Genomic DNA, 13,208 nt, shown 5'->3' with positions numbered 1-13,208 from the left:
AAGTTAGTCAGAGAAAGACATGTATCATATGATCTCACTGATATTAGGAATTCTTAATCTCAGGAAACAAACTGAGGGTTGCTGGAGTGGTGGGGGTTGGGAGGGATGGGGTGGCTGGGTGATAGACATTGGGGAGGGTATATGCTATGGTGAGCACTGTGAATTGCATAAGGTTGTTGACTCACAGACCTGTACCTCTGAAACAAATAATAATTATATGTTAAAAAAAGAAGATAGTAGGAAGGGAAAAATGAAGGGGGGGAATTGGAGGGGGAGAAGAACCATGAGAGACTATGGACACTGAGAAACAAACTGAGGGTTCTAGAGAGGAGGGGGTGGGGGGATGGGTTAACCTGGTGATGGGTATTAAAGAGGGCACATACTGAATGAAGCACTGGGTGTTATATGCAAACAATGAATCATGGAACACTACATCAAAAACTAATGATGTAATATATGGTGATTTACATAACATAAATAAAATAAAAAATAAATAAAAATAAAAAAATAAAACCATGATAATTAATAACTTAAGAGCTCTAATGGAAAAAAGTAGAAACATGCAAAAAAAGATATACAATACAGTCAGAGAGATGGAAATTCTAAGAAAGAATAAAAAATACTAGAGACCAAACCAAACCAAACCAAACCAAACACTGTAACAGAAATGAAGATTGCCTTTAATAGGGTCCATCTCTTGATTTCAGCTCAGGTCATGATCTTAGGGTCATGAGATCAAATCCTGCATAGGCCTCCAATCTCAGTGCAGAGTCGGTTTGAGATTCTCTCTCTCTCCCTCACCCTCTGCACCCCCCCCAATTCACGTGTGCACTCTATCTGTCTCTCTTAAATAAATAAATAGAATCTTTAAAAAATAAAGAAAAAATAAACACTTTCTCAGACAAATGAAAATTGAGAGAATCTGTAGCCAATAGACCTGTTTTGTAAGTAATATTAGGAAAGGAAGATGGCAGCAGCATAGGAGGACCCTGGGTTTGCCTTGTCCCATGAACACAACTAGATAACTATCAAATCATCCTAAATACCTCAGAAATTGAGCCAAAGACTGACAGAACAAACTCCACAAGTAAAGGGAGAGAGGAGGTCACACTGAAGAAGGTAGAAAGTGTGGAGATGTGGTTTAGAGAAGAAATGGTTGGTGGGTGCTGCAGAGGGGAAGGAGCCATGGTCACTGAGAAGGGTAAGAGATAGAAGAGTACACAGGGAAATGCACAAAGAGAAAGTTTCCCCAAAGTCATTGGCTTGGAAAAAAAGAGCAATTGAATTTTGTGAGTTCTTGCAACTAGGAGGGCTTAAAGTCTGAAGTTTTAAAGATCAGTGAGCTTGGCTGGGATAGAGCCCAGAGGGCACTGGGCTACTTCTAGAGAGAAGGCAGGCAAAAAACCTGAGGGCAGACAGTGCAGAAACATTGATCTAAAGAACACCTAGGGAATACAGTGGGGAGATTATTTGCTCTTCTCAGAACACATCCATGAAAGGCAAATTTCACTGAGATGTCTCTCCGGGAACAATGGAGTTGGCTGACACCACTTCGCTCCCCCATCTCCCAGCATAAACACAGAGCCACCCAAGGGAAGCAGCTTGGCACCAACACTAGCTACCTAACTTGCTTACACTAAGCTCCACACCCCTGCCCTCTGACAGAACTGCTCTTCTCAGTCAAGCATGCCTCAGTCGTAACACAGCAGCCCCTTCCCCAGAAGACCAGCACAAACCCCTGCCCACATCATGTCTCTCAGCCAGAGAGTTCTGCAGGGCCTCAGTTCTGGTGGAAGTGGTTTCAGGTCTCATTTCACAAGCAGACCAGAACACTCCTAGTTAAAACTTGTCACATTCAGGCCAGGGACCAAACACTGCCCACGGCAGACGAGAGCCTCTGCAGATGACTGGCCTAAAGGATAGAGCAGCAAGAACACAATAGCAGAGTGCATTCAGCACATTCCAGAGATGCTCCTTGAAGTGCCAGGACCTTGACACTACATGACCTCTTCTTTATGGCCATTATATTCAGGAGGAGTCATAAGTGGCTTTTCTAACACAGAGAAGAAGCCAGAGACTTAGACAAAAGGCCAAGATGGAGGAATTGATCCCAAATGAAAGAACAAGATAAGGCCACAGCCAGAGATACAAGTGAAACAGATATAAGAACATCCCTGACGGAGAATTTATTTATTTATTTATTTATTTATTTATTTTTAAATATTCTATTTATTTGACAGAGAGAGACACAGCGAGAGAGGGAACACAAGCAGGGAGAGTGGGAGAGGGAGAAGCAGGCTTCCCACTGAGCTGAAGGCAGATGCCCAACGACTGAGCCACCCAGGCGCCCCCAATGGAGAATTTAAAACAACAATCATAAGGACACTCATCGTGCTTGAGAAAAGAATAAAAGACATTAGTGAGACCCTTAACACAGAGATAAAAGAGTTAAAAAAGAATCAGAAATAAAGAGTGCAATAAATTAGATTGGAAACAGAATTGATGCAATAAACAGCAGGCTAGAGCCTGGCATGGGGCTCGATCTCATGACCCTGAGATCATGACCTGAGCCAAAACTAAGAATAAGATACCCAACTGACTGAGCCAGGCCCCCAGACAAACTAGATTTTAAACCAAAGACTATAGCAAAAGATGAAGAAGGGCACCATATCATAATAAAGGGGACAATCCAACAAGAAGATGTAACAGTTGTAAATATTTATGCACCCAATATGGGAGCACCCAAATATATAAAACAATAACAAACATGAACTAATTGATAATAATACAATAATAGTAGGGAACTTTAACACCCCACTTACATCAATGGACAGATTATCTAAACCGAAAATAAATAAGGAAACAATGGCTTTGAAATTCTTCAAAGAGAAGGAAAATGATATCCATCAGAAACTCAGATCTAAATAAAGGAAGGAACAATATTAGGAAAGCAATAAATAAAACACATCAGTGGCTTCCAAGTTTTGGCAAAATCTTTTAATTACAATTTTCTTAATTGATCTAAAAGAGAACAGTTTGTTCAAAATAGTAACAGCCACAAGGTATTTGATGATTATAGTTTGCATATAAGTGAAATGAATGACAACAGTGATGCAAGGGACAGGAGGGAGGAATTAGGAATATTTTGTTATTATAAGATACTTGCATTGCATGAAGAAATATGAAGCTATTTGAAAGTGGAGTTGGATTAGTTGTAAATGAAGTTCACGAGCTCAGAGCAAGCACTAAAAAATGGGTAATAAAGGAAGTATAATTGAAATACTAAAAAAGGAAACAAAAAAGCAGCATATAAAATCCTCATTTAAAACTACAAAGGCATAACAGAAGTGGAAGACAAAAATAAGAACAAACAACAAGGGCAACGAATAGAAAACACTAATACACAGACCCCCAGAACATATATTTAGTAGAAATTCAAGAAGACCAAAACAGAGGGACTAAAAGAGAATTACTAGAAAAGAATAACATACCATTTCCACAAGTGATGAAATAAATGCATTCTGAGCATTGAAAAATCTAAATAAAAATATATTCATGATCTGTACTCATCATAGTGACATTTTCAAACATTAGAGATAAATATTTTTTTAAAAATCTGCATAACACTGAAAATTAGATGGGCTCAGCCTTCTCAATGACTACAGTAGATATCAGGAAATCAAGAACCATCACCATGTACTTAGAAATAAAATAAACAGACTTTCTTTTGAAAATTGTCTGACTTGATTGATTATTATTTAGGAGTGAGGCCATTAAAAACATTTTAAGTTTATAACATAAATATTAAGCCAGCCCATCACCACAGATCTTTTCTAAATAAAAGAACAATTAATTAGTCAGCAAACCTTTTCAAGAAGGAAAAGAAATCGGGCGCCTGGGTGGCTCAGTTGGTTAAGCGACTGCCTTCGGCTCAGGTCATGATCCTGGAGTCCCTGGATCGAGTCCCACATCGGGCTCCCTGCTTGGCGGGGAGCCTGCTTCTCCCTCTGACCCTCCCCCCTCTCATGTGCTCTCTCTCTCTCATTCTCTCTGTCTCAAATAAATAAATAAAATCTTTAAAAAAAAAAAAAAAAGAAGGAAAAGAAATCAAGGACATGAAATAAAAGAAACAATGGTAAATAAAGAAAATGATAGGGATGCCTGGGTGGTTCAATCGGTTAAGCATCTGCATTCAGCTCAGGTCATGATCCCAGGGTCCTGGCATCAAGCCCTTTGTTGGGATCCCAGTTTAGCAGGGGAGTCTGCTTCTCCCTCTGCCTCTGCCCCTCCCCTGGGCTTGTGCTCTCTCTCTCTCCCTCAAATAAATAAATAAAATCTTAAAAAAAGAAAGAAAGAAAATGATAAAGATAAAAGACCAAAAACCAAAGACCTTAACAAACTTACTTCACCAAAGAAGATATATGGATGGCAAATAAGCATATGAAATGGTGCTCCATATCATAAGGCATTAGGGAAATGCAAACCAAAACAAAGAGATACCACTACACACCTATTAGCATGGCCAGAATCCAGGACACAGACAATGCCAAATGCTGGAGAGGATGTAAAGCAACAAGATCTCTCATTCATTGTTGATGGGAATGAAAAATGGTTACCTTCACTTTGGAAGACAGCTTGGCAGTTTCTTACAAAACTAAACATATTCTTACTATGTGATCCAGCAATCATGGCCCTTAGCATTTACCCAAAAGAGTTGAAAACTTAGATCCACACAAAAACCTTCACATGCATGTTTATAGCAGCTGTATTCATAATTGCTTGGAAGCAACCAATATGTCCTTCAGTAGGTGAATAAGCTCTGGTACATCCAGACAATAGAATACGATTTACTATTAAAAAGAAATAAGCTACCAAGCCATGAAAAAATATAGAGGAACCTTAAATGCATATTACTAAATGAAGGAAGTCAATCTAAAAAGGCTACATATTGTATAATTCCAACTCTATGACATTCCAGAAAAGGCAAAACTATGGAGAAAGTAAAATCTACACGGAAGCAGAAAAAAATAGCTATTACTTTCTGCTGTAATAAAATTTTAAATTACTAATTTAAGAAAAGACTAACAATATGCCCCCTCAAAAAAAAAAAAAGAAAGAAAAGCAGTGGAAAGAAAGATAAACAGAAATCACAAATTTAATGTTAGATTAAAAGAAAGAAACTCATTGACACCAGTGAAAGGGAGAGCTAGTACATTTTGATAGAAGACTTTTAATACTTTTCTTTTTGGTTCCCACAAAATTATCTCCTAATGATAAGAAAATAATAAAATTTACAAAATGAAAATAGCTAACCTAGTATAAGTCTTCCTTTACACTGTTGATAATAAGATTCTTTACTTTCACTATCTATGGCAAATATAGTTTCAATAAAATATACTCAGTATCTTCATCAAGACCCCTGATGAAATGTCTTCATACCACTCACAATAAATCACAATTCTGAAAATAATATATAAAGAATATTATTTTTTTTTACTTCCTACCTTCATCACTACTTTGATCCTGCTGGGGTACAGATTGTAACATAGGAACTTCTCTTGCTTTTGTGCGCATCCAGGAAATTTGCCCAGCAGATGTTTCTGACACCCAGTCACACATGTCAAATTCAAATCCACAGACCTGATACACTACAGAAAGGCGGAAAAGATAATGGTGGACCATCATAGTCTACTAGAATGGCTGCTTAGCCATAGTTGTTGTAATCAAGGCTTAACACACACACACACACACACACACACTAATTCATACTTAGAAATTTTGGTTCAACAAGCCTTGGAGTATACCAGCGTATCTGTTTTTCAAAAACTCATCCTTGATCCAAATGGGCATCCTCCCAAAGGAAAACCATTGCCATTCAAAAGTGAAAAGATGTTTTTACTTCTTCTTGTACAACTGCTCCAGTTAACAATTTTTTAAATGGCATACATACTATCTGACCTGACCTATCTTATGGAACTAAGTTAGTTTAAATCATTTGCTAGTCATAATCACATTGAAATTTTAAAGAAGAAACACTGGATATAATTCAAAGATGGTCTTTAATGGAACTATTTTACAGAACAACATCACCTTAAGTTGACATATTTAGTATCTTTCATGCTTTGAATAAACCACAGACTACCAATAACACTTCGGCTAAACTTAGGACATAAATATCAACAAAGTTTGGCAAATGAGTATCCTTAGTAGTGGTCTGAATTACTACCAGTGGTCCCAGTCTCATGGATGGCTACATACCATCATGGTGGGCATCTCAATTTAACACTTACACCTCAATCCTTCATCTGTAGAATCAGAACTGCCGAGACTTGTATCTAGATGGCACGGTTCCTGCTCTGTATTCAATGTTTCTGGACATGGTAAAATTTCATCTGTTAAATTTAAAGATTGGCAAGAAGTGAGATGTAGTAAGGAAAGACACATGTATTTCTTAAGACGTTAGCATTTGTTCTAGAAAGCACTCTCCACCCAACGCCTCTCTGTGGCAGCATCTCCCCTCAGGCAACCCCATTACACACAGAGAGAGACAGAAACAGAGAGAACAATACAACTATTCCAGTGTTTCTGGATTTTAACCAGATCCCTGTGGTGACTACCAAGCCCCCAGACCAAATCTTCCATGTTTCCATGGAAGTAACATGGCCTAATGTGGAAATAAAAAGCCTATCATTAGGAGCATAATCGAACATGTGTCATCTATAACATAGGCTGTCCTCTTTAACTGGAAGCTGATCTACTGGAACTACTGTCCCTGCGATATTCTCCCATTGTGTCTGTTTCTCCCTCTACTGCCCTCCCAACACAGGGCTGGAAACTGGACTAGGTATCCTTCCTGTCCTGTTGCCACTTCCAGACAGTTCTCACTCTCCCCTCCTGAAATACCTGAGCTGCAATCCTGACAAGAACCACAAGCCCTGGGATCAGCCACCACATGGGCTCTGGTGGGGGTAATGTGCACAGGGGCCTCGCCACAAGCAGCATGGGTCCAGATGAGTGCCCCAGGCATTCCCAGTCAAAGGCATCACTATGGGTAGGCTGAGACCTCCAGGAAATTCACCACCTCCTCCAGCCTGCATCTGTGGGGCTGAAGGTGAGTGAGGAAGAGCCCAACACCATGCTGATCGAAATGGTTTTATATCAGTGACTACTCACTCCATTGCATTGTGGCCATCCCACCACATTATCCTTTCTTTCTTTTTCCTCCATTCCTAGATAGCTATTCAAAACCCTTTACCCCCTCCTTCAACTTCCAATTCCTCCTTCCCCATCATCATTCTCAGATAATCATGTTGCTTCACATTTCACTGGGAAAATGAGAGGAAACAGCAGAAAATTTCACAAGTCCCACCACCCATCTCCCTGCCCATGTTTCTACAGAAAATCATCTCCTCTTCCCTGTTGTAGGAATCATTCCAGCAATTTCCTCCCCTCTTTTACATCAACAGGCTTTCTTTCACTTCAGTACACAATGGGGCCAAAATTTCACCCGTCTTAAGAAAACCCTCTGACCCTCCAACCCCCTCCAACTAACTTTGCTAAGTTCTACCTGTTTACATTGACTTCAACACCAATTCTTCTCCCCACATCCTTGTTCTAGTGAGGTATTTTGATTTTTTTTTAATGAGGTTAAATTCACATCACATAAAATTCACCATTTTAACCATTTTAAAGTGTACAATTCAGTGACTTTTATACATTCACAATATTGTTCAATTATCACCACTAACTCCAAAACATTTTCATCACCCCAAAATAAAACACATACCCATTATAAGTCATTCCCCATTCTCTGCTCCTCCTCAGACTCTGGCAATGACTAATCTCCTTTTCATCTCTATAGATTTGCCTCTTCTGGACATTTCATATAAATAGAATCATACAATATATGGATGACTTTGGTATTCGACTTCTTTAACTTAGCATAACATTTTCAAGGTTCATTCATGTTGTTGCATATATCAGAACTTTTTTTCTTTTCTGTACCCTTACCACTCCACTGAAAGTGCATATATCAGCAATGACCTCTATATTGCTAAATCCAACATTTAATTTTTCCTCCTTGTCACACCTGACATGTCAGTAATATTGGTCATAGTTGATCATTCCCTTTTTCTTGAAATCTTTTCTTTGCTAGGTTCTGATACATGATTCTCTCCTGGCTTTCCTCTTAAATTACTAGCTGTTCATTCTCAGTCTCCTTTGCTGGTTTTCCCTCATTTCTTCCACATTACACAAAGTAACATGAAAATGCTCCAGAGCTCAGTCCTTGGATCTCTTCTCTTCTCTACATCCACAATCTTGTTAATATCAACTCATCTTGTGCGTTTAGAACACTTCCTAAATGCCAATGACCCATAAAATTATATTTCAGGCCCAGCTTCACTGGACTCCAATATTAATATCCTGTTGCTGTCTTGGCCCTTTCATTTGGAGAGCTAACATGCATCTTGATAGGAATGGGTCTAAAACTAAATGTCTGATTCTGTCTACCCAGACTTTATCCTCTTGCTTTTCTTCCCATCTCAGCTCATAACAATGCCATCCATCCTACTTCAGGAAGAAATCTGGATCCATGACCCATCTCTTGCTCTCACCCATCATGCCATCCATCAGCACATCTTTCCTTTACCTATAAAACAACATCCAGAATCTCACTATGTCCTACCACCTCTGCCACTACTACCAATTCTGACTCAAGGGAATATCAGTCTTTCTGGATTACACTAATAACTTCTTATTTTGCCCCCTTGTTGCTGCCCTTGCCCCCTTCTGACTTTTAAATATGTGAAGCAGATCATGTTTCCTCGGCTCAAAATTGCTACACGGGTTTCTGTCCTTCACAGAATAAATGCAGAAGCCCTTACCATGATCTTCCTCATACAAACCAGGAAGACTCTCGCCTTAGGACCTCTGCATTTACGGTTCCTTCCAAAATATGCATGGGCATGGCTTTCTCCCTCAACATCTTGGGGATTTTTTTTTTTTTCTCATAAATATGTTCTCCATGTACCATGCCTGACTACTCTATTTAAAACTTCATCTTACCTTCACCTGTGGCACTTCTTATCTCGGCTTTCTGGTTTATTTTTCTCCATAGCACATATCACCACTTCACATAAAATTTTGTTTTTATTTGTTTAGTGTCTTTCTCTCTTAACACAGGGATTGCTGTTTGTTTTTTTACTGCTATCTCTGCATTGTCTGAAACAACTCTTGGCACAACATAGTGCTCAATATATACTTGTTTAAGGACTGAATAAATACACGACCTAAGAATAATTCAACAAAATACTTGAAAATACCATAGATAGTGTGTAAATTGTTTACACTTTTATCTGGAATAAAACTGAAGCAACTGGTTATAAAACAATTTATGAACAACATCCATAAGCTGATTTCTTATAATGGGAGCTTATAAATGATGAATATGCAAAGCCTCTTGAATGTAAGATCCACTGAAAATAAAACTGCATTGTCAATTAAGGGAGTGTGGGTAATGAACGAAGCTAAGATTGCACAATAACAATTAACATGAAACAATTAAAACTGTAACTTTTGTAGATTCACATAATAGCTGCAGATCTTCTGCCCCCTGAAGCTAAATAATTAAGTAGTGGCCATAGTTCAACTAAATGTTGTATATTATCTCTAATTTTTCACTATTTATACAAGACAAAAAACTCACAGAAGTACTATAAACAAAAATAGCAAAATAGTCAAGTATAAATTACATGTATTAAAAATGTAGCTTGTGTCAATTGATATTAAATATCTTTCACTAATGTCAACCATTATACTACCTTCATCCTCCAAACTGGAATTTGTAACCATAAAAGCAGTAGATGGGAGTAAGAGTCGACAATCAATTAATCTCCTGGGCACCTCTTTTTATTTTAGTGTATTCAGTCTCAGAGCTCAAAACTATTTAATGATGTCAATTATCTAAATTTATATTCATATGCATTCTCTCTACATCCCCACCCTCTTTCTTTCTCATTGTTATATTACACCACAATCTAGCTGCAGAAAATTATTTTGGGGATTTTAAAATCCTCTCTCCATGATACATGTTCATCAGGATGAAGCATTGCCAACCATTTTAAGGTCTCTATACCAAAGAAGACACATTTCCTTCAAATCTTATCTTGTACAAGCAAGCTGTGTAAAATTGGCCAGACTCTCTCTCAGATGGTACAGAATGAAGTCCAAGTCTCAAGGCCATTGCAGTAAAAGTTATAATTGACATCCACTTTTGATTCCAGGGGCTTTAGACTATTTCCTTGTCCATTTTCTTAAATTAGTAATGAATTTCAAGGAACAGTTATTAGATCTTAAAAGGTAGCTAGAAGTTAATAAGACAAAAAAGGTAATTTGTAATACATTACTAGGTCCTTAGTTATTTAACTGGATAATATGTATGCACCATTCAGGTTCTCATTAAAGTATGATTTGTGTATTTGGGGCCTTCATAAATGAGATGAAGGCAACATCCTGACAAACCAATCTACGAATATTCAGAGAATATTCACAATATTCTGATTATGAGCCACAGCATGCAATTTTTTATAAAAAAATATAATAAGCAATTTGTTGAAAAATCAGTGACTAAACACATACTTATTTATTCACAGTCACAAAGCTAGACTTTTCTTTCATATATGCTACTTTGGTAAAGTCTAAAAAGATCCTTCTTTCAATGAATGTGCATGAATTTTCTTGGAAAAGGGCAGTAGTTAGAATGATACTGTTTGAAGGTGTGGGAAAAATCTAAAGGAGTCCTCTAATATTAGAAAAAGAATTTAGTGGAATTGTCCAACTTACCAAATGTTCAGATACCATAAGGGTACCTATACCTATCCCGTAAGCACTTTTATAAAGTTGTTCACATTTTTGTAGTAAAGAGAAATGTATACAGCAAAACAATGAAGTTATGCTTTTTCTTTAAAGATAATACTCACTCAGTACTCTATGTGGCAGCTTCCTCACCATAAGAATTGTTTCAACTTTAAAAAGTTACTATTTCTTCTTTAAATATATTTAACTTACATATCATAAAATGAATTCAGACATTTGGTTATCCAGTTCTATGAGTTTTGGCAAAAATAGACCCATGATCTTTCTTCAATCAATCAATGCTCCATTTATTTAGTCAGATCTTCTTGATGTCTTTGATCATTACTTTGTAGTTTTCAGAATACAAACCCAGCATATATTTTGTGAGATTTATATGAAAGAATTTACTTTGATTGTATTACAAATGGCGCTATTTTTCCAATTCCAGTTTCCAATTGTTCATTGCCATTGTAGAGAAATACAATTGATTTTATACTGACTTTGTATCCTGCTACTACGAGAAACTCATTTACTAATCCTAGAAGTTTTTAAAATAAATTCTATGCTATTTTATCCATAGACAATTACATTACCTGCAAATATGGCTAGATTTATTTCCTCTGTTCCAGTTGTATGCCTTTACTTATATGTCTTGCCTTATTGCATTGGCTGGCTTTGCAGTATGTCATTGAATACAAGTGGTAAGAGTGGATGGGTGTCACTGCCTCCTTCTCAGTTTTAGAGGTGAAGCATTCACTTTCACAATGGGTATGATGTTAGCTGTTGGGTCTTTGTCTATGCCCTTTATTAGGTTATAGATGTCCATAGTTTGCTGAGGTTTTTAATTATGGCTGTATGTTGAATTTTGTCAAATGCTTTTTCTGCATCTACTAGATCATCATGTGCTTTTCTTCTTTTGTCTGTTAACAAGGTAAATTACATTGATTGCTTTCCAAACATTGAACCAACTGTGCATCTCCTGAATGATTTTAATGTATTCTCTTTCTAAAATATTACTGGGGGGCGCCTGGGTGGCTCAGTCGTTAAGCGTCTGCCTTCGGCTCAGGTCATGATCCCAGCGTCCTGGGATCGAGCCCCACATCGGGCTCCCTGCTTGGCGGGAAGCCTGCTTCTCCCTCTCCCACTCCCCCTGCTTGTGTTCCCTCTCTCGCTGTGTCTCTATCAAATAAATAAATAAAATCTTAAAAAAAAAAACAGTTGTTAAAATATTACTGGATTCCATTTGCTAATATGTTGTTAAAGATCTTTTGTGATAGCAACATTGGTCTGTAGCTTTCTTTTATTATAGTATCTTTGTTCAGTTTTGGTGTTAGGGCAAAGCTGCCCTTGTAGACTAAGGTAACAAGTATCATCTTCACTTTTATTTTCTGGAATAGAATGTATAAAACTTGTGTTATTTTTTTCCCTAAGTATTTGATATAATTTTCCAGTGAGACCGTGTGGTCCTGAAGTTTTCTTTAATGGAAGATTTTTACTGTGAGTCCTATTTCTTTAATAAACATAAAACTACTCAAGTTAATCACTTTCTTCTTGAATGTCTTTTGATCATTGTGACTTTCAAGGAATTTGTTCATTTCACATAAATTGTTGTATTTACATGCATAGAGTTTTTGGTAGTTATTTCCTTATTCCTATTATCCTCTTAGTACCCATAGAGTAAATAGTACCCTATTTCACTCCAAATTAGGTAATATGTGCCTTTTCTCTTTTTTTCTTGGTCAATCCAGCTAGAATTTATCAATTTTAGTTACCTCTTCAAAGAACCAGCTTTTGGTTTTGATAATTTTCCCATCTTAAATTCCATTATTTATTGTCTTTATATGTATTATTTTCCCACTGCTTGATTTAGTTTTTATATGTTCTTCTTTTTCTACTTTCACTAGAAGGATAGTTAAACTTACTGGCCTGAGAGCTTTCTTCTTTCCTAATAAAAATTTTATATCAATTATTTTTTTCTAAGCATTGCTTTAGCTGTGTTACACAAATTTTAGTAAGTTATATTTTCATTTTCTTTCAGTTCAAAATACTTGGCTATTTCAAAGTATGTTTTATTTAAATGTGTGACATTTAATTTCCAAATGACTGTGGATGTCCCAGATTTGTAGTTTAATTTCATTTTGCTCAGAGGATATATTTTTTACCATTTCAATTGTTTTAACATTCTTAAGGTTTGTTCTGCAGCCCCAGTAGTACTGCTAAGCCATACTGGAGACTGGAAAATTCAGTAATACTATCTGCATTTAATATTTTTATATTTGTTCATCTTTGATTTTTTTCATTAACTGTGAACTTTTAATATGAGGTATTAAAATATTATTTATATTAATTAGTGC

At 36.9% G+C, this 13,208-nt stretch overlaps 1 protein-coding gene across 1 annotated transcript in view; it reads right to left on the bottom strand.

The window, feature by feature from the left end:
* LOC145721356 (MAM and LDL-receptor class A domain-containing protein 1-like) overlaps nucleotides 1-6,561 on the bottom strand; it is a 107,327-nt gene extending 100,766 nt beyond the window's left edge. Inside the window, exons 1-2 of the mRNA XM_081818906.1 lie at nucleotides 6,291-6,561; nucleotides 5,505-5,648 (exon numbers count right to left, since the gene is read on the bottom strand). Of these exons, the coding sequence (XP_081675032.1) occupies nucleotides 5,505-5,648; nucleotides 6,291-6,444 (298 nt within the window). The 5' untranslated portion in view covers nucleotides 6,445-6,561. The remainder of the gene's footprint in view (nucleotides 1-5,504; nucleotides 5,649-6,290) is intronic.
* Between the last annotated feature and the right edge of the window lie 6,647 nt (nucleotides 6,562-13,208).

This window comes from Leptonychotes weddellii, chromosome 5, assembly GCF_054177405.1.
Source record: "Leptonychotes weddellii isolate Sample4059 chromosome 5, ASM5417740v2, whole genome shotgun sequence".
NCBI lineage: Eukaryota > Metazoa > Chordata > Mammalia > Carnivora > Phocidae > Leptonychotes > Leptonychotes weddellii.
Note: the sequence above shows the minus strand (reverse complement) of the source record. Positions and strands in the feature narration are given on the sequence as shown.